Source organism: Propithecus coquereli, unplaced genomic scaffold (assembly GCF_000956105.1).
Source record: "Propithecus coquereli isolate 6110/MARCELLA unplaced genomic scaffold, Pcoq_1.0 Scaffold67, whole genome shotgun sequence".
In the NCBI taxonomy this organism is placed as follows: Eukaryota; Metazoa; Chordata; class Mammalia; order Primates; family Indriidae; genus Propithecus; species Propithecus coquereli.
The window spans coordinates 4,149,166-4,167,247 of record NW_012152729.1 but is presented as its reverse complement, the minus strand read 5'-3'; the positions used below and the strand labels follow the sequence as shown (position 1 = coordinate 4,167,247).

The 18,082-nt window shown below is 56.8% G+C and overlaps 2 protein-coding genes across 3 annotated transcripts in view; one reads left to right on the top strand and one right to left on the bottom strand.

Annotated features, from left to right (window-relative positions):
- Positions 1-7,008, top strand: part of KCTD19 (potassium channel tetramerization domain containing 19) — a 32,531-nt gene extending 25,523 nt beyond the window's left edge. The window contains exons 8-16 of the mRNA XM_012660467.1: positions 463-566; positions 1,053-1,195; positions 1,406-1,489; positions 2,097-2,211; positions 2,613-3,240; positions 4,611-4,802; positions 4,969-5,123; positions 5,463-5,564; positions 6,771-7,008. Of these exons, the coding sequence (XP_012515921.1) occupies positions 463-566; positions 1,053-1,195; positions 1,406-1,489; positions 2,097-2,211; positions 2,613-3,240; positions 4,611-4,802; positions 4,969-5,123; positions 5,463-5,564; positions 6,771-6,884 (1,637 nt within the window). The 3' untranslated portion in view covers positions 6,885-7,008. The remainder of the gene's footprint in view (positions 1-462; positions 567-1,052; positions 1,196-1,405; positions 1,490-2,096; positions 2,212-2,612; positions 3,241-4,610; positions 4,803-4,968; positions 5,124-5,462; positions 5,565-6,770) is intronic.
- PLEKHG4 (pleckstrin homology domain containing, family G (with RhoGef domain) member 4) lies at positions 6,959-17,630 on the bottom strand. 2 transcript variants are annotated; one of them, XM_012660464.1, is made up of 23 exons: positions 17,519-17,630; positions 17,011-17,062; positions 15,294-16,014; positions 15,016-15,111; positions 14,817-14,940; positions 14,634-14,727; positions 14,482-14,556; positions 14,284-14,400; positions 14,016-14,114; positions 13,774-13,922; positions 13,487-13,625; positions 13,272-13,388; positions 11,716-11,898; positions 10,954-11,456; positions 10,634-10,880; positions 9,786-9,875; positions 9,479-9,700; positions 9,216-9,386; positions 8,957-9,134; positions 8,415-8,531; positions 8,032-8,268; positions 7,829-7,944; positions 6,959-7,674 (listed from the first exon to the last, which is right to left on the bottom strand). In XM_012660464.1, the coding sequence occupies exons 3-23, from the start codon at positions 15,802-15,804 to the stop codon at positions 7,669-7,671; spliced, it is 3,591 nt and encodes a 1,196-aa protein (XP_012515918.1). In that variant the 5' UTR covers positions 15,805-16,014; positions 17,011-17,062; positions 17,519-17,630; the 3' UTR covers positions 6,959-7,668. The 2 variants fall into 2 exon arrangements, with proteins under 2 accessions (XP_012515918.1, XP_012515919.1); XM_012660465.1 differs by lacking the exons at positions 17,011-17,062; positions 17,519-17,630 and adding an exon at positions 16,571-16,697.
- Between the last annotated feature and the right edge of the window lie 452 nt (positions 17,631-18,082).

The following is an 18,082-nucleotide window of genomic DNA, read 5'->3' as shown; positions in this document are numbered from 1 at the left end:
TTTGCCAAACCATAAGCACAAACACACAGAGGGGCTCCTAGCTTCAGCCTGAGTGGCCATATGAAAAGCTACACGCCCAGGACACACCTAGGCAGAAACCAGAGGCAGCTGGCAATGTAAGCAGACAAGATCATCTGCCCAGCTTTCTTGATGGAGGGGGTCGGGTGAAGAGGAGCAGTACCCTCGGGGTTGGAATTCCAGAGGGCTTACCCTCCCCACCCCCAGAGTCACTGACCGACCCTCAAATCTGCTATTCCAAGCCTTCCCACCTTACCGCCAGGAAACCATACAGTGCGCAGCATGGAAACTTGACGTCAGGGATTTTTGCTGCTTCTCAGAGCAGGCAACACAAATGACTGAGGAAGACATTGAGTGTTAACATGCAATACACTATTGACCAAAATGCCCTACCTACTTTCCCTTCTGGCCATTTCATGTATTCCGTCTCATTGGTTTCCATAGATGAGGAGTGGACGGCAGAGATCACTATGTATTCCCCTCAACAGATCATCAAAGTTTATGTTGGAAGCCACTGGTATGCAACCACCCTGCAGACCCTGCTGAAGGTATGGCTAGCTCTGGCTTTCCCGCTTCCCCTTTGGCTTCCTCACCTGGGCTGCTTTGGGACCTGTCACCTGAACCTCACACAGCCTCCAGCACCTGCTGAAAACAAGGACTTCCCCAACTCCACTGCCCAAAGTGCTCTCTTTAGGAGAAGTGGAATGCGCAGTCTGCTGGGAAGGCCCTCAAATGTGTGGGTAGGGAGGAGGCCAGTTCTGAGGGGCCTGAACCAAGAAGGAGGTAGAGTGGGATTCCAAATGCCCCTTGCTGGTCTAGGGACCAGCAGAGGTTGAAGCAGAGATGATGTGCTTCCCTCTGGATGCTCTGCTCCCCATTGTGGTTCTCTGTGGCTGACAAGACAGGAAGATGGAAATCCCAAAGCCTTTGCTCTAGCATGGCTGGGAAAATGGAGCAAGAGAAGACTGACTTGCTCCTTACTAAAGACCTCTACCCTTTGGGACTGACTGAGTCTGGTGTCCAACCCCCTCTAGTATCCAGAACTACTGTCCAACCCTCAGAGAGTGTACTGGATCACGTATGGACAGACCCTGCTCATCCATGGGGATGGCCAAATGTTCCGACACGTTCTAAACTTCCTGAGACTTGGAAAACTGTTTTTACCATCTGAATTTAAGTAAGTGAAGCAAGGAAATGGTATGATGAAATCATGGAGGCTGACCCTTCCCTCTGCAACAAAAGAAACCTGAGTTTGCAGCCTTCCGGGAGGAGGTTATATTACTTTCAACATGGGAACAGTTGTTTGAGGCAGCAGCTCTAGAAGCTTATGCCATCTCCCACACTCCTACCCCAGCTGCCCAGCCTGATATCTCCTTGTCATTTGCAGGGAATGGCCCCTCTTCTGCCAGGAGGTAGAGGAATACCACATTCCGTCCCTCTCAGAAGCCCTTACACAATGTGAGGCATACAAGTAAGGAAACTTCACTCTGGATTCCATGTTGGGCCTTTAAATTCCCTTGGTAATTGGCCGGGCACGGTGGCTCACGCCTGTAATCCTAGCACTCTGGGAGGCCGAGGCAGGTGGATCGCTCAAGGTCAGGAGTTCGAAACCAGCCTGAGCAAGAGCGAGACCCCGTCTCTACTAAAAATAGAAAGAAATTAGCAGGACAACTAAAAATATATGGAAAAAATTAGCCAGGCATGGTGGTGCGTGCCTGTAGTCCCAGCTACTCGGGAGGCTGAGGCGGAAGGATTGCTTGAGTGCAGGAGTTTGAGATTGCTGTGAGCTAGGCTGAGGCCACGGCACTCTAGCCTGGGCAACAGAGTGAGACCCTGTCTCAAAAAAAAAAAAAAAATTCCCATGGAAATCCTGTCCTAAGTCTCACCTCCTAGTGGCACCTGTTCTCCTTGGGGTTGAGGGAGTGAAGCAGGCCCAGGATTGGCCAGTGACCTAAGCAAAATGCTTTAAGAACCCCTTTTCCCCTGCTGTCTAGCATTAACTCCCAGCCAAAGGGCAGACCTGACCAACTGGCCAATGGGCTGAGGGAAGTGTGTACTCACCCTCTTGGTTTCTACAGGTCATGGACCCAGGAGAAAGAATCTGAAAATGAAGAAGCTTTTCCCATCAGGAGGCTTCATGTGGTGACAGAAGGGCCAGGGTCATTGGTGGAGTTCAGGAGAGATGCCAAAGAAGTAAGCCCCAGCCTTCTTTGGTTGGTTTTGGCTTTATAGAACAGTACCACAGGGCTCAAGGGCAGGCCCAGCTACTGAGGGGTATGACAAAATGAAAGAACAGGGCCTATGTAGGTTCCTAGTACATGAACTGGTTTCTGAACCTCGAAAGAGGCACAGGTACATGCTGGTCCCTTGCAGCCTGTGATGCTGATAATATCTCCTGTTGGAGTGTGAGAGGCCCCTGGGCTGGGACCACCCCCACTCAGACCAAGCAAAGCTCAAATGTGTAGCCCATGTCAGAGGTGGGATTGTTCTGGATGAGCAAGTGAAGTGTTGGGAGGCCCAACTTATTAGATCTTGGGCAAGGCCTCCACATCAATGCACAACATGCCCAGAGCTACGTGCCCCTCCCTCTCCAGACCACAGCCTACATGCCTGTGGACTTCCAAGACTGCAACGACAGGACTCCATGGAACAAGGCCAAGGGGCACCTGGCAAGGTCCAGCCAGATGGAGGAGGCTGAGCAGTACACCCCATCCATCCAGGTGTCCCTGTGCCGAAATACCAAGAGGGCGGGTAATCCCAGCACGTACTCACACTGCCCTGGCTTGTGTACCAACCCCAGACACTGGAGGGGCCACCCTGAGAGTCCCCCCAAGAAGAAGTGCACCACAGTCAACCTCACACAGAAATCTGAAACCAAAGAGCCTCCTGTCACCCCCATGCAGAAACTCATCTCCCTCGTGAGGGAGTGGGACATGGCCAATTGCAAACAGTGGGGATTCCAGTCACCAACAGCCCCCCGGGGCAACCCCTTGGAGGAGGCCACCCAGCAGCTCCCCCTGGGAAGTGAGGCTGCTTCCCAGCCCAGCACCTCAGCTGCCTGGAAAGCCCATTCCACAGCCTCAGAGAAGGATCCAGGCCCGCAGGTAGGGGCTGGGGCTGGAGCAAAAGACAAGGGGCCAGAGCCAAACTTTAAGCCCTACTTCCCCATGAAAAGAGCCATCACCCTGAAGGACTGGGGCAAGCAGAGGCCAAAGGAGAGAGGTGAGTCCTATCCCATCCCTAGGTCTCATTTACAACAGAAAAGGCAAACTCCTTGGCCAAGGCCTTGGAGAGAGTTTGTGACAAAGGGGGACTAGAGGCCCCCACCAACTGATGCCAGCTCTGTGCCAGGCCACAGATACAGAAGTGACTGGCACACTGGTGTGGTTTGGGGAACCAAACGATCACACAGGTGAAGTGATGAGCGCTGTGCAAAGGGGGAACCTGTGAAGTAGGAACACAAAGAAGGCTGGGGAGTTAGCAGGGGAACAAAAGCAAAGCCTAGGGAGTTAGTGGAAGCACAGGGCATCAGTCTAGCTGGAGGCCAGGCTTCACATGCAGGCGTGAAGGGAGATGAGGCAGAAGACATGTCATCAGGACAGGCCTTGTGACCCAGCATCACGATGTGCTACTCTGTTCTGACCCTGACAGGAGTGGGAAGCCCCGGAGGGATTTTCAACAAGGGAGCACTGGCCAGGTGTGCATTTCAGAAAGCCTGCTCCAGGCTCAGAGGAAATGCAGCAGCAGGAGGGGGAGTGTTGAGTGTTGGAGCCTCCAAGTTCATGCTAGGCCAGGGAGATGGGCTAGACAACTGGGAAGGCAGGGGGATAGGCCAAGGAGGGGCCAGGTTTCCAGCTTGGGTGGCTGCAATGGGGGTAGGTCTTTAGTGAGGTGAGTGGACAAAAGTAGAACTTGGGCAAGAGTACATATTATGTATGAGACGCTGAGGGATATCCAAATGGAAAAGTCCAGGAGACAGGAGGGTCTACGAAGACTGGGCTGATGAGAGAGTGCATGTGTGGCCAGGCAGAGGGGAGGTGGCCCCGTGAAGTGTGCTGAGAACTGCTATGCCAGGCTGCTCCCCCCAAGTCCTTCCTATTCTGTACTCTGTCACCTTCCCTTTTAGTGGCTCAAGGCCCTGCTTGGAAGGGCCTTCTTGCACTGGGCCTGTAAGCCCTAAGTTGGTCTGTCAAGCTTTGGAGGAACAAATGTCCACTCTTCCAGAATGGGCATGCATCAAAAGCTGGCCCCAAAAGCTCCTCACATTTTACAATTTTATAAAGCTTTCCGGTCCCCAACTGGGTTATTATTGGCCCTATTTGATACCAGTCTTAGTTCAACAAAGGAATCTGGAGAGTTCTTTGGAGTTTCAAAATCCAGGACTTGGCTTGCAATGATGCCAGAGCAATGAAAAGAGAATAGGCCAGGACAGGCCCCTGCTGGTCCAGCGTGTCACTTCCAAGAACCTAGAGGCAGCAGCTGCTGGAAGGCTGGGGTAACAAGACTGTACTGGTCTATCACCAGAGCCCGCCCCCTCTGCTTGGGCTCTGAGGTGGCTTAAGGAGAGCCCCCTCCCCATGTTGTTTTCACAGAAAGCCCTGCCCCTGAGCAGCCTTTGCCTGAGGCCAGTGAGGTGGACAGCCCAGGGGTCATCCTCAAAGTGACTCACCCACCGGTGGTGGGCAGCGATGGCTCCTGCATGTTCTTTGAGGACAGCATCATCTACACCACACATATGGAGCACCTCGGGCTTACACCACCCAAAACCAGCCCCCAGGCTCGAGGTGAGACTCTGGAGCCATATAAACCTTGTGGAGATGCCTGAGCCCCCACCCAGGGTACTTCAGGCAGTGTCCCTTGGGAGCCCTACACCTCCACCCTTCCTCCAGGCTGTCTCTAAGGCCCTAGCTTTGGGCAGATGTGGCCATATCCACTTTCTCTCCCCGACAGAGGTGATTTTCCTGAGTTTCTCTCTGTCCTGGGAAGAGATGTTTTATGCACAGAAATGTCACCGCTTCCTGACTGACATCATCCTGGATTCCATCAGGCAAAAGGACCCCAAAGCTATCACAGCCAAGGTGGTCTCCCTGGCCAACCGGCTGTGGGTACGTATGATAGGCCCCAGGTCCTGGGCACCCTGTACCTTCTCCACCTGTCCCTTGCCCCTGCAGTAAGTGGTGCAAGACAAGAAAAAGGAAGCAAGCCAAGAGAGGGGTAGGGGGTGTGAGGGTAAGAGGTCAGGGGCAGAAGCGTGGCAGGAAGGGCAGGTACAGGAAGGCAGGGAAGTTTTACCTGGATCAAGCTTTGGCCAAGGGGAAGATTTGGAGTGATAGTACCTGCCCCCAACTCCTGTGGCTCTGCAGGCCCAGGGAAGTCCCTGCTCTGCATCTCACTGAGGGCCTAGGAGCTGCCCTGCCCTGCCTGACCATGGGCTCTCCTGGCAGACCCTGCACATCAGCCCCAAGCAGTTTGTGGTGGATTTGCTGGCCATCAGCGGCTTCAAGGATGACCGGCACACCCAGGAGCGCCTGTACAGCTGGGTGGAGGTGAGAGTCACCTGTACCCCCTGGGAATGGAGACCCTGTGGATGCCTCAGACGGACACTGTGACTTGCTGCACCAGGGCCAGGCCAGTGCTACCTAAAAGGCTAGGCAGGCAGCTGAGCCACTGGTCCCTGGACCCAGGGAGGGAGAAATGATGGCTGAAATTAACCAATTCAGAGTAGTCAGAAAGCAGTACTCAATCCACTGGTTTTTATCATTCCAATGATCCCAACTGTGCCTTCATCACTAATAACCCTGGCCACACTTGGGGAAGCATATCATATGAGCGCGAGCTTTGCCTTATATGAGAGTTAGACCTTTTCAACCAGTGATACCAACTTCACCTATTTAGCCATGTTAGAATCATTTTTGTACATTTCTTTCATATTTAAACTGTCTTAAAGCATTCTTTAAAATGTTCAATAAGGGCAAGGGAATGATCATCTTTAAAATAATCTTAGCACTGTAGGGGGGAAAGATTTAGCTAATTTCTCATTAATCTGATATTTCCATAATGAAGTGTATTATTATAATACCATTCACTATAAGCACACTAGTACCCAATTACTATTAGGCCTCTGGCTTATCTGTCATTTGTAAAGTTGAAGTCAGCATCTATGGCTAGAAAGTAGAAAACCAAGGCCAGGTGTGGTGGCTCATGCCTATAATCCTAACCTTGGGAGACCAAGGTGGGAGGATTGCTTGAGGTCAGGAGTTTGAGGCCAGCCTGAGCAAGAGGGAGACCCCATCCTACAAAAAATAGAAAAAAATTAGCTGGGCATGGTGGCATGTGCCTATAGTCCCAGCTACTCGGGAGGTTGAGGCAGGAGGATTGCTGGAGCCTGGGAGTTTGAGGTTGCTGTGAGCTATGATGATGCCACTACACTCTAGCCTGGGCAACAGAGTAAGACCCTATCTCAACAACAACAACAACAAAACAGAAAAGACAAGAAAGTAGAAAACCAGTATCAGGAAACATATATTTTTGATGCTCTAGTCATTCTACTCAGTTTCCTGTAGCCACTCCTAGCCACAGGCTGTGAGATGCCCTTTGGGCTGAACTGAGCCCTAGATCATCAAAGGTCCCTAATAATAGGGCTTGCCCTGTCCCTGCCCCTGCTCAGATGGGAGACCCCCATTCTGACCCGCATGGAGCCGGAGTAGGCAACTGGCCAGGAAATCAAGAGTAAGACCAGCATTTCCTTCCAGCTCACACTGCCTTTCGCCAGGAAATACGGCCGCTGCATGGACCTGCTCATCCAGAGGGGCCTATCTAGGTCTGTCTCTTACTCTATCCTGAGCAAGTACTTACAAGAAGGCTAGGGTGCCCAGAGACACGGCCCGGCATGCCCCCACCCACCAAGGCTCATTTTAACTGGGGATATACCCAGAATGTGTGTGCCCACCTAAGGATACATATAAGTCTGTTTTTTTATTATAAACAAATAAAATAATAAATCACAAGTCAAAAGCCTCGACTCCTTCTCTGAGACACCAAAGGCCTAACAACCAGTGAGATAATTTTAGACAACTCTCTTGAAAGATATTCAAAAGGCATCAAGTCATAATAACCAAATTGCTCCGGGAAAAAAAGAGGCTGGGCCTTGGGTGGCCACGATAGGTAAGGGTAAGGGCACAAAAGGAGTGGGCCAGCTCCTATGGTTGAGGACCTCAGCTTCAAGTCCAGGGACTGAGGAGCAGCTGCTGGGAGCCCACCTGTGTTCCTCCTGAGGGGTGGGGGCAGCCTAGTCACTACCCAGAACCATACGGTGCCCCACCAGCCTAGAGCATGGAAATGCCCACTCTCTACCTAGTCTATTCTTAACCCACAACTGGGGTGGGAGCTGGAGAGGAAACAGAAGGGGACATGGGGCCAGGAACCTGGGATCAGGGTGCTCACTCAGGCTCTGCAGCAAACTCCCCCAGGGTGGCCCCATTCCAGTTTGTCCAATGGCTACAGATATCAGAAAGGGTAGTCAACAGGGCTGTCCATGTGCGCTGGAGATGGCCCAGGTGCCAGCCATGCCCTGGTCACAGCAGATCCAGAGAGGTGTTATTCCTTGGAGCTACAGGCTGCTGGATCCACTGCTTGTCTTCGAGCCTGGGCTCAGACCTGTGGTGCCAGGCTAGGCATGAATGTCTGTTTCCCTAGCTCTGGGTCTAGGGAGGTCTCTGGGGAATAGCTCTGGCCCACCCACCCCCAGCTCTGACTAAAGGAAAGGCAGGCTGGGGAGGGGCTGGTGGGTATAGGGCAAGATGGCACTCACATAGGACAAGTCCTCGAGGCCCCTGCCCAGGGCCTGTCCTGACACACAGCTACTGTCAGAGCCACTGGAGCCACTGGCTGATGGGCACTGGGATGAGACCTCTGAGTCCTCAGGAGCTAAGGAGGAAGAATGGGTAAGCTGTCAGCAGGGGAGGCCCAGACCCCAAGCCATGCCCTCCTGCCTCTGGCTAAGCCCAGACATACTCAGAGAGGGATGGCTGCCCAGCTCCGCCTCAGCCTCCAGCGCTGCTTCCTCTGGGAAGTTGGGAGGATGTAGGGGCCAGCGGAGATCCAGAAGAGCTGGGTCTCTATACAGGTGCAGGTTGAGGGACCCCAGAACAGAGCAAGAGGCAGGGTCTCCAGGAAGGGAGCTCGAGGCCCCCAGGTAGGGGCTGTCATAGTCAAACGGGGCCACAGCAATGGAGGCCCGAGAGCGAACTTCTGCATAAGAGAGAGGGTCAGGTTGGGACAGGCCAGAGCCCGGCCTGGCCCAAGACCCCGAGGGGAGCACAGGCCAGGAATGACAGAGATCCACAGTGCCTCCCGTACAGCTGTCCTCACCCACACCCCCGTAGCCTGACTGCTACCTCGGCACTTTAGGACGTAGTTGATGGTGCGGTCGTTGATAGCTTCCTCACTGGGGGCAATGTCCTGGAAGGCCTTGTTCCCAACTCCCATGGACACCATCTCAGCCATACGCACCTCTGGATGGAGAATGGGCATGAGCAGGGCCCCAATGGACATTAGCTTTGTCCTTGGTCCTCTATATAACCCCCCAATAATAAGTCTTTCCTGTATACCCACATCCAGCAGATTAACCGTCCTATGCACTGAGCGCTTCTGATGCCAGGCTCTCTCCTCCCAATAATCCTATGGAGCAGCTGTCCTAATTCCCCTTTTAGAGATGAGGCCCCTGATACTCAGAGAGGTTAATGTTGCAGCCAAAGTCAGAGACAGTGACAGCAGGACTGTCTGACTCTGAAGTTCCTTCCTCTGCACTGGCTGCTGCTGTGCCTCCTCACCTCTTGCCAAGCTTTTCCAGGTCCCTAGGCCCTCCCTGGGCTCCTGTGGGACAACATAAGCTCGCTGGGTAGGGGAGTGTGGGGTGAAGTAGGGGGCAGAGACCCACCCTTGTTGTGGACAGCCTGCCTCCAGAGCAGGCGGGAGATGTCAGCCGTCCAGGACTGCTTGGTGGCCAAGCTGGAGGCCTGCAGCACAAAGGTGTCCCTGGCCTTGCGACGGCGGAACCAGATCTCAAAGCGCAGATTGCTGTCCCCGCAGCACTCGGTGAGGCCAAGGTCTGCCATCTGTGTGGCCGGGGGAGAGAGGCTTGTTGAAGTGTGGGGGGTGGAAGGCAGGGGCAGGGGCCAGGGTCGGTGTGGGCCTACCTTGAAGGAGCGCTTGTAGGCAAATGTGTCAACACCTGCAGGCCCACGGCGAGGCTTGCTGAAGAGCAGCAGCTCCTCAAAGAGGAAAACACGGCGTAGGGACTTGTGGCGCCCAGTGCGCACCATGAACTCATCCTGTCGCACCAGCTGCCCCTGTTCCTTGAGGTTGACCTGCAAAGTTGGGGCCCGGTAGGTGCCCAGCCTTTTCTGCCCTCTTCTTCCACACCTACTGTCCCCACCCACTGCAGCCTGGGATGACTCACATCACAGCCCTGGATGGCGTCCATGGCTAACAGGTCATTGCCGTGTCGCAGCTGGAAGTGCACGAGGCTCTGGGCTGCCTGCAGAGCACTCAGCTCCTGCGTGGAACCCGCGCAGGCCCGTGCCAGCTCCTGCAGCAGCAGTGCATACTTGCTCATGCGCTGGATGGGCTTCAGCAGGTAGGAGGCCAAGTCCAGGTGGTCCCCCAGTGCTTGCTGCTTGTCCTGCCAGGTGGGTGGGAGACCACTGAGTGCTTTCAGGGTACTGCCCCCACGCCTCTACACCTCCTACCGTCTCAGGCTCACCTACCTTGAAGAAGGCATGACCATAGCTAGACATCAGGGCGTCAGAGCGAGGTTTATTCTTGCTGTAAAGCGCATACATCCCAAACTGCACCCTCTACAAGGACAAGTGGCTCAGCCCAGATGCAAGGGGGCCAGTTCCCAAAGGCTGGCCCCCCTGGGCCTGACCACTCTCAGCTTGAAAGGACCAAAATGCCAACAGATGGCTCCCCAGGGAGGCCTCGCCACCCAGATCCAGCCTGCCCTGCTTTGAAGGAGGCGTGATATGGCAAAAACAGGCCCTGTGCTGACAGGGTGTGCCCACAGGCCCTCTGGAGAATAAGTTCGCTACCCTCCCATTGAGCCTCTGCATTCAGCTCTGCTCCTCCCACAGCTCTGAGAACATCTCTCTGGTCTCACCTCACCTCAGACTGTCCTCCTCTTGCTCACTACACTCAGCCAAGTCCTTGCTCACTTCCTTAATCCCTGGGCCTCTTTCCTGCCACAAGGCTTTGCACTTGCTCTTTCCTCTGGGTGGAACACTGTTACTCCAACTCCTCCCCCCAGGCTCAGTGCAAATGTCAGCTCCTCAGGGGCCTTGTGTAACTGCTCCCTCAAAGGTGGGAACCCCTGCCTTGCCAGTAAGTCGCAAGCTTCTATCCTGCCTATTTTTCTCCTAGCTCCAACTGTAATCTAAAAGTATCTTTTTCACTTTTATGTCTCCTCCACTGAACTAAGAGCACCCTGAAATGCAGGGACCTTGTCAGTCTTGCTCATAGCTGTACCCAGCACAGGGCCTGGCACCAAGCATGTGCCCAGCGCTCCTTGGGGAGTGTGGCAGAATCAGCTGGAAGCCACGTGGCCTGTGGGGCTTACGTGGCGCAGGAAGGCGTAGGCCACTCGAGGTGGGTGCCGGGTGCAAGCCTCCAGCTCACGCAGGAAGAAATGGCAGTGGAAGTCACGCAGCTTCTCCAGATTGCCAAAGAGGTGGGCACGCCGGCCGCGGAGGCCCTGAGGCACATCAGGGCGATCCAGCTCGGGGAAGTAGTTCTCCATGGTGTAGTCAAGGGCCCGGACATACTCCCGCTCCGTAGCCACCATCTCTGCCAGCACCAGCTGTAGCCTACCAGGTAGCTGGAGTCAGGAGCCAAGACATCTACCCCCACTGCCCTCCCCTCCCTGCCCACTGCCTGCACCTGCTGGGACTCCTGGGGTCAGAGCTGCCTAGTGGAGGCACAGTAGGGGATAGCTGGGGCTGGGCACCTCCTCCAGCCTCTGGTCCGTGGCAGGCAGTGACAATGGCCGCATGGTGGCAGTGATGGGTAGGTTTGCTGAGACTCTTCCCCAGATTCCGATCAAAGCTGTAGGCCTTCCTCAGGGGAGGTGGGGCAGGTACACTGGGTACCCGGCTGACACACAGGCTAGCTGTGCTACCCACCGATGATGGCTTCAGGGCAGCCTCTAGCTTCTGGTCCAGGGCCAGCCAGGTGTCCTGGCACTGTGCCCAGGCCCAGCGGCACTCCTGGCGGATGCCCTCTGAGCCCAGCCCCGTGGCCAGAGCCCACATCTTTCGGAAGTGTGCAGGAGGCAGGTCAGGGTGCTTGGTCCAGTGCAGCTGCAGCCGCTGCAGCACAGCCCCTGGGCGCTCCTGCTCCAGCTCTGCCAGCAGCCGCTGCCCCTCCTCAGCCCACATTGAGGCCTGCAACACCAGGGCCAGACAGGCGTTAGAGGAGGACCCCGCCACGACCACCCAGCCTTCTGCTCCTCTACCCGCTCCCCATCCCACAGGATGCTGGCCCCAGGCCACATCCCCAGGAGCTGGATTTTCGGGTCAGACTAAAGAGAAGGAAAGAGAACATGTGGCACGACCAGGAAGAGCTCAGGCTGTGGTGGAGCTGAGGCAGCCACCCCTCTGGTCCCACGGACCACCTGGAGGCAGGGACAGGATCCTCACCCACCTGCTTGAAGAACTGAAACAGCTTCTCAGCATCTGCCAGCCGCTGGCGCCGCTGGGCCAAAGCCCTAGAGAATTCAGTCAGCTGGGCTCGCAGGGTCAGAAAGCGTGCTCCACAGGGGCCCAGGTCAGCTGCCTCCCAGCCAGCCAGTGGCTGCAGAAACTTCTCCCCTTGCCTGACCTGCTCCTGGGGAGACAGAGACTGAGCTCAGCCAGCCTCGGCCTGATGGTCCAGCCCAAACCCAGATCTTTCCCACTGACATGTCATCACCAGGTCTCTCCAGTGATGGAAGAGTTTCCCCATCCCCTCCAGGCCCTACCGGCATCCACTCTCCTCTCTCAGCCAAACGGCCTGGAGGAATTGTCCGTCCTCACCACTACCAGTCTTCACTCCGCACCAGCCCACTCCAGCGCCACCTCTGCCCCTGTCCCCAGCACTTCCCAGGCCTCACTGACTCCACTTCTCAACAGCACTCAGCCCGCTCTCTCCTGAGCATCCCTAACTCCTCCCTGTCGCTTTCCAGTAGGTCCCCACCCCCACGCCCACCCACTCCCCTTCCCTCACCTGGGCCATTAAACATGGGGGGCTCCTGAGACAGTGCGCTCTCTCCCAGGCAAGCTTATGAGAGCAACTTTCAAGTGTCATCCACACACCCACGCCCACAAAGTGACCCTCCCCAGCCAGATCTCTCCTCTGAGCTCCAGGCCCAACACCCAAGGGCCGTTCTCTCCTCCCTCACAGCCATCTCAGAAGCGCACCCAAGACTGGACACATGAAGCTCTTCCCCCCCGAATGTCCTCATCTCCTAGTCGCTCTCTCAGGGAACATTCATCCTTACAACCTCCCTCTCCCTCACCCTCCCACACAGATCCACCATCAGATCCATCAATCTCTCAAACTCGTCTCTGCTGCCACCATCCTGGTCAAAGAAAGCATCATTTCCCACCCAGACTAGTGCAATTACCTCTTCACTGGACTCTCCATGTCTGCCCTCCAAGTCACTGTCTACTCAGAAACTAATCTTTCTAGAACACAGATCTAGAAAGATTAGGAGAGTTTCCTGCTTAAACTTTACACTGCTACAGGGCCCAGCGATCTCGCCACTGACCAGTCTTCCAGCCTCAAGTCACTTCATCTCACCCTGCTCTCCCTTTTCCGCTCTGCATTTCAACCTCACCGGATCTTCTGGCTCCTCAGGCGCACCATGTTCCCTCCTGCCACAAGAACTCTGCACGTGCTGCTTCCCCAGCCTTGAGTGACCCCCATTCCCAACTTCTTCTGCCTAGTTGACCCCAACTTATCCTTCAGTTCAAATATCACCCCAAAAACCTTGCCCAACACCCTGCTGGATCAGGTCTTCATTACACCCTCTGGTAGAATCACTCGTGTTGCTTCTTTCCAGAGTTCTTGCCTCAGTTTGCAATCACATACATGACTGTGTTTGATTACAACTGATTTCCTCTGCCAGACTAATAGTTCCAGGAGAGCAAGGAATTGATTTGATTTCACTCACTCCTGCATTCCCAGTCCCTACGACCTGAGCAAGGGACCAAACTTACTTGGGCAACCTGGTCCAGCTCCCCAAAAGGGCCTTGGGCCTGGAGCAGCATGTCCAGCGAGGGCTCCCCTGGCTCCTCCAGTGCTGGCCAGCCCACCTGCTGCAGCCACACTTCAATCTGGAGGGGCACAAGCAAGGAAAGGTGAGGAGACTGCTGTGGGTGGCGGTCACGCTTGAGATCAGGGGCAGGGCTCACTCTGGGCAAGTAGTTCCCACCTGGTGCAGCCCGCTCTCCTGGGCTTCCATCATCTGGACCAACTCTAGAGCCTGTACTCGTCGGTTGCTCTGAAGGGTCAGTTGATGCAGCAGTCCGTCCACACGGCCATACAGCTCACTAGCCTTGTCCACGGCTGGCCTGGTACAGGGTACATGGTCTTAGAGCTCCTGCCAGTCCCCTTGCTCCATTCCACCCTATCCTGGTTCTGAGCCAGCCAGTTGAGTCCTTGGCGTGGGATCTGGTGGGTTGGGCCCGGGCAACATCTGGGAGCTGGGCTCACACCTACCTATAGTCTGGACTCAGGGTCACCTCCGGGGCCTCCTGCTTCAGCCGCGCCAGCTCCATGCCCCCCTGGCACTGTAGCCATGCCAGCCGTGGCGAGTCTAGCACCTGCTGCATCAGGACCCGTGCCTGCCGTAGCAGCTGACCAACTTCCTGTGATTGACAGTGACAGGCAGTGGAGGTGGCCGTGGGAGAGAAGGAGGGAGACAGGGAGTACTCAGGGAGGTGTTGGGAGGGGACACTCACCCCAGACTCCACAGGCTGGGGCACAGCCTTCATACTCTCGATGGCCCCCTGGAGCAGGGCACAAACCTCTTGGCAGCTCTGCAATAGGGCTTCCAGACGCTGTGAGCAGAGACAGGCATGACCAGAGCAGCATGCAGTGCTGGTCCCAGGGCTCCTGGACTCCAGGCCACTGCAGCCAGCTTTGCCCTGCTCAAGCCAGGGCTCAAGCCTCCTCTGTAGGCCCAGGTTGCCTGCATAACCCCCCCCACCCCCACCCGGTTGCACTAACCATCCGGAAATGCAGCCAGGCCTGGTGGCAGTAAGGCAGATATCCTCCCAGTGAAGTGGGCAACCCCGCGGTGGGGATGTGGGTCAGCAGGCTCTGATAAGAGGGCAGCTGCTCCAGCTGCAGGAGGAGACAGTGTTGTGACCCAGGCCTGGGTGGGGAAGCACCCCATTTCCAGCCCTAGCCAACTTGGCTCAGTACCTGTAGGCCAGAAGGCACCTCCTCTGGCATTTTTCCTACTAGCAGCACCTGGTGCACCGACCCTGGGGCTGCTTCCTGCAAGGAATCTGAGCTCAGCCCTGCCCCCAACTCTACACAAAAGGAATGAGGGGGAGGTACAGTCCTGTACTCACTTGTAGTCGGCTGAGCCCCAAGAAGAGGGACAAGCTTGGGGAACAAATTCGGGCATCAACTAGCACTGTCAGTCCCAGGGCCTGTACTTCGGGCCTAAAGGGGTAAGCTTCAGTTCAGTAACTGATTCCCAGGTCCTGACATCTCCTGGCTCAGGCTCAGTCCCCCAACCTCCTTCCCCAAACCTGGGGATGCTTCGCAGGTAGAGCAGGAGGCGGATGAATTCATGGCTGCTGCACTTGGGGTGAAGCCAGGCTGGGCTGTGGGCACACAGAAGCAGCACTGCTCGGCCTTCTATGTCCCTAGTCCCTGTGGGGAGGAGGCAGTAAACACCCACCCAATCGGGCCACCCCACCTCCACCACCTCTGGACCCTCCTGGCTACCTGGCAAGGCAGCCATGCCACTGGCCAGCAGCTCCCAGGTGAGGTCCTGGGCCAGGAGACAGTCAGTAGGCTCAGGGAGGCTGGATCTGCTGGGGTCTTCGGAAGGGAAATGGCTTGGGTCTGCACTGGACCACCTACCCAGAAACCCCTCCTTGGACCTGGGCTTTAGCCTGAATAGAGTCAGAGACCTACTGCCCTCACCCTGCCCCCAGGTCTCAACATCCATCTCCAGGCATCCTCATTCCCTTCCCAGACTTCCCTAGCCCAGCCTCTCTTACCTGCCTCCAACAGCTTTGATGATGTCTCTGATAAAGAGTCTCCAAGGTCCACAGGGTCACTGTCCAACGCCTGAGGGCCCAAGCTGGCTGGAATTGCCTTGCTTGGATCTGGGTCCCCTACCAAGCCTATCCCTGGGCTGTCATTCTCACCCTGTGCCAGGCTGAGGTGGGAGGACATGGGACATAGGAGACTCTCCACTCCAGAGGGGGCCAGCTCCTCTGACTGGACTGAGGAGCCTTCTAATGTAATTTTCTGGGCATCCCCTGACCCATATGAAGTCATCTGTTCTGGGGGTAATTGAAGCTCCCTGGACAAGGGACTCCCCTGCAGCCCTTCACCCTGGGCTGCCCCTGCTGGTGCTCTTGGAGGTTTGGAGTCCTTGACCTGCATCTGGGGAGAAGGTTCCTCCTCCTCCCAGGCATCCCTGAAACTGCACACAGCAAATCTCCAATCTGTGGCATGGCCCTGGGAGTCTGGGGACTCATCCCCATACTCCAGGGGCCCTTCCATCACCCCCTCCTAACGGCGGGCCTGCTCAGGGCAAGTGGGAGAAGGGCTGGGCCTCGGTATGAACAGAGGCCCCACTCTTCCAGGAACCGGGTTGAAGATGGTTGGGTAGGACTCGGTGGGCAATGCAGGAGCAAGACGCTAGGCCGCAGGAGAGGGGTGCCAGTCCTGGTGCGAGGGGACAGGAAGCGCTGCCCCCAACATAGTTCAGGCCTGAAGAAGGAGGAAGGTCAAGGGTCTCCCTTTTGCTGAGGCCCCCTGTCGCACCCCCGTGGGCTTTTGTCCGGTGGGCCCCCACCCTCGGACACGCCCTCACGTGGGGCTCTCGCCGCTGTGGCTCGGGGCTGCCTCGTGCTCAAGATCCCGGTCCCGGCCAAGCCTCAGCGCGGGGACTGGCACAGGCCCTCCCTCGCCCGCTGGTTGGACTCACGACCCTGGGAGGCGCCGCAGGGAATTGCGAAGCCCCAGAGGCCTCGCAGCCGGATCCCTCGAACGGACCTCGACGGCAGGGAACGCGCGGCCACCCGGTGTCCAGGGGCGCCGCCTCCTGGCCGTGGGGGAGGGAAGGACCGGCCGCCGAGGACGGAGCGCCGCGCCGCCCCCTGGAGGCCGGAGGACGCAGCAACAGCGCGCTCCCCAGGAGCCGACGGTAGACGGCCGGCTGAGAAGCCGAGACGCCGGCCCCGCAGCACACCCCGCCCGCCGCCCCAGGAGCCCAGACGGCTCGCCTCGCCCCCACCTCCAAGGCCCCGGGGACTCTGCGCCCAACCCTCGGCGTCCCAGGGCGCGGGTCCGGGCAGCGACCAACGGCCGGCGGTCCTACCGTACCCACTCCCGCCTGGCGAGCGGCGCCGGAAGCGGCGCCCTGGGGGCAGGCCGTGTAGGTGCGCGAGGGTGAGTGAGCGCGCAGGCCCGCCCGGGCCGGCGGGGGCTTCAGCTGCTGAATGCGCGCAGGGGAGGCCTCCTGTGCGGCGGAGGGGGGCGCTGCCTTGGCACAGGCACCAAGAGCCGGTTCGTAGGTCCTGAGAGGGCTGTTGTCTGGGCTGGAGGGTTGGGGCTGAGCCAGGCCTGACAGAATCCCCCAGACCCTCCACCCCTTGCACTCCCTGGCACCTCTGTACCCTGCTCCCCACAGAGTCCAGCCAGGGAGGCTGGTGCCCAGGTGGTCCTGGGGCCAGAGACTAGCCCAGGCCTGACTCCTCCACTTACCTACTGGGGGAGTTCCAGGGACTCTCTTCTCTTTGAACCTCTCCTTCCTCACCTGTAAAAAAGGAAAGTCATTCCTTTCTCCTGGGATTGCTGTGAGGACTAGGGAAGACCGTATGTCAAATGTCTGCTCACCGCCAGCACTAGGGATGTGTTGGTGACCTGCTCCTCATTTCACCCTCAGTCAGGGGATCCTGAACTGACGAAAGCCACTTGGGTAGCTCTGAGGTTTGGGGTCCCTTTGGGGCATGTGGTCCTGGACTGACACTCCCCAAAATTTATGAAAAGATTATGGGGAGGTTGGCTATGTGGTCAGGAGAAGGCACTGAGCCCCACATAATGCCCAGGCCCTTGGCCCTGGGGGCACGGGGCAGTGGGACAATAGCTTCCCTGGCTCTAAGTAAGGCAGGCGCCTCCTTCATGAACCTGGGCATCAGAGCAGTCACAGTGGGAACAACAGCAATCTCCCACCCATCCCAGCACCCAGAGTCTAGACTCCCCAGGCAGCTACAGAGGAGCCTTCTCCATAAGCAGGTCTGAGAGAGCAGCCTTGAAATTGTCCTGCTCCATCCCTAAATCCCGGTCGGACCTCTCTTCCTACCCTCCTAGCTTCAGTGAGCATCGTCCAACTTTGGCTACTTCCCCAGCTCTGTCCCAGGGCCACCCCCACTGAGTCACTGCCTCCAGCTCCCTCCCTCCCCTTCTGCTGCCCACCCCCACCCACGAGCCAGGAACCTTAAGAGCTGGGGGGACCTGCTGTCAGGCACACATACCACTCTGAGTGCCAGAGACAAGAGCCTCAAGCCACAGGCCACAGCTGACCCTGGCACGCCTGGGCACAGCAGGCAGATTCAGGGGAGGTGCAGCCACACTGAAATAAAGGCAAGGCTAGGCTCTTGTTTCCCACTCCACAGAGAATGTGTGCTGTAAACTTTGTGGAAACTGAGACTATGTATTGTCTACTTCTGTACTTACAGCACTCAACACGGGACTTGGCATAGAATAAATGCTTAGGGGTGCCTGAGACTGGTCACACTATGCCTGCCCTCCTGAGGCTCCCCATCTATGAGTCAAA

Coding starts and splice junctions, on each gene's coding strand:
- PLEKHG4 (XM_012660464.1), bottom strand. CDS start 15,804: ATGGAAGGGCCCCTGGAGTATGGGGATGAGTCCCCAGACTCCCAGGGC. Junction 9,701..9,785: donor ATGGTCATGCCTTCTTCAAG/GTAGGTGAGCCT, acceptor CCCACCTGGCAG/GACAAGCAGCAAGCACTGGG. Junction 7,945..8,031: donor GGGCAGCCATCCCTCTCTGA/GTATGTCTGGGC, acceptor CTTCCTCCTTAG/CTCCTGAGGACTCAGAGGTC.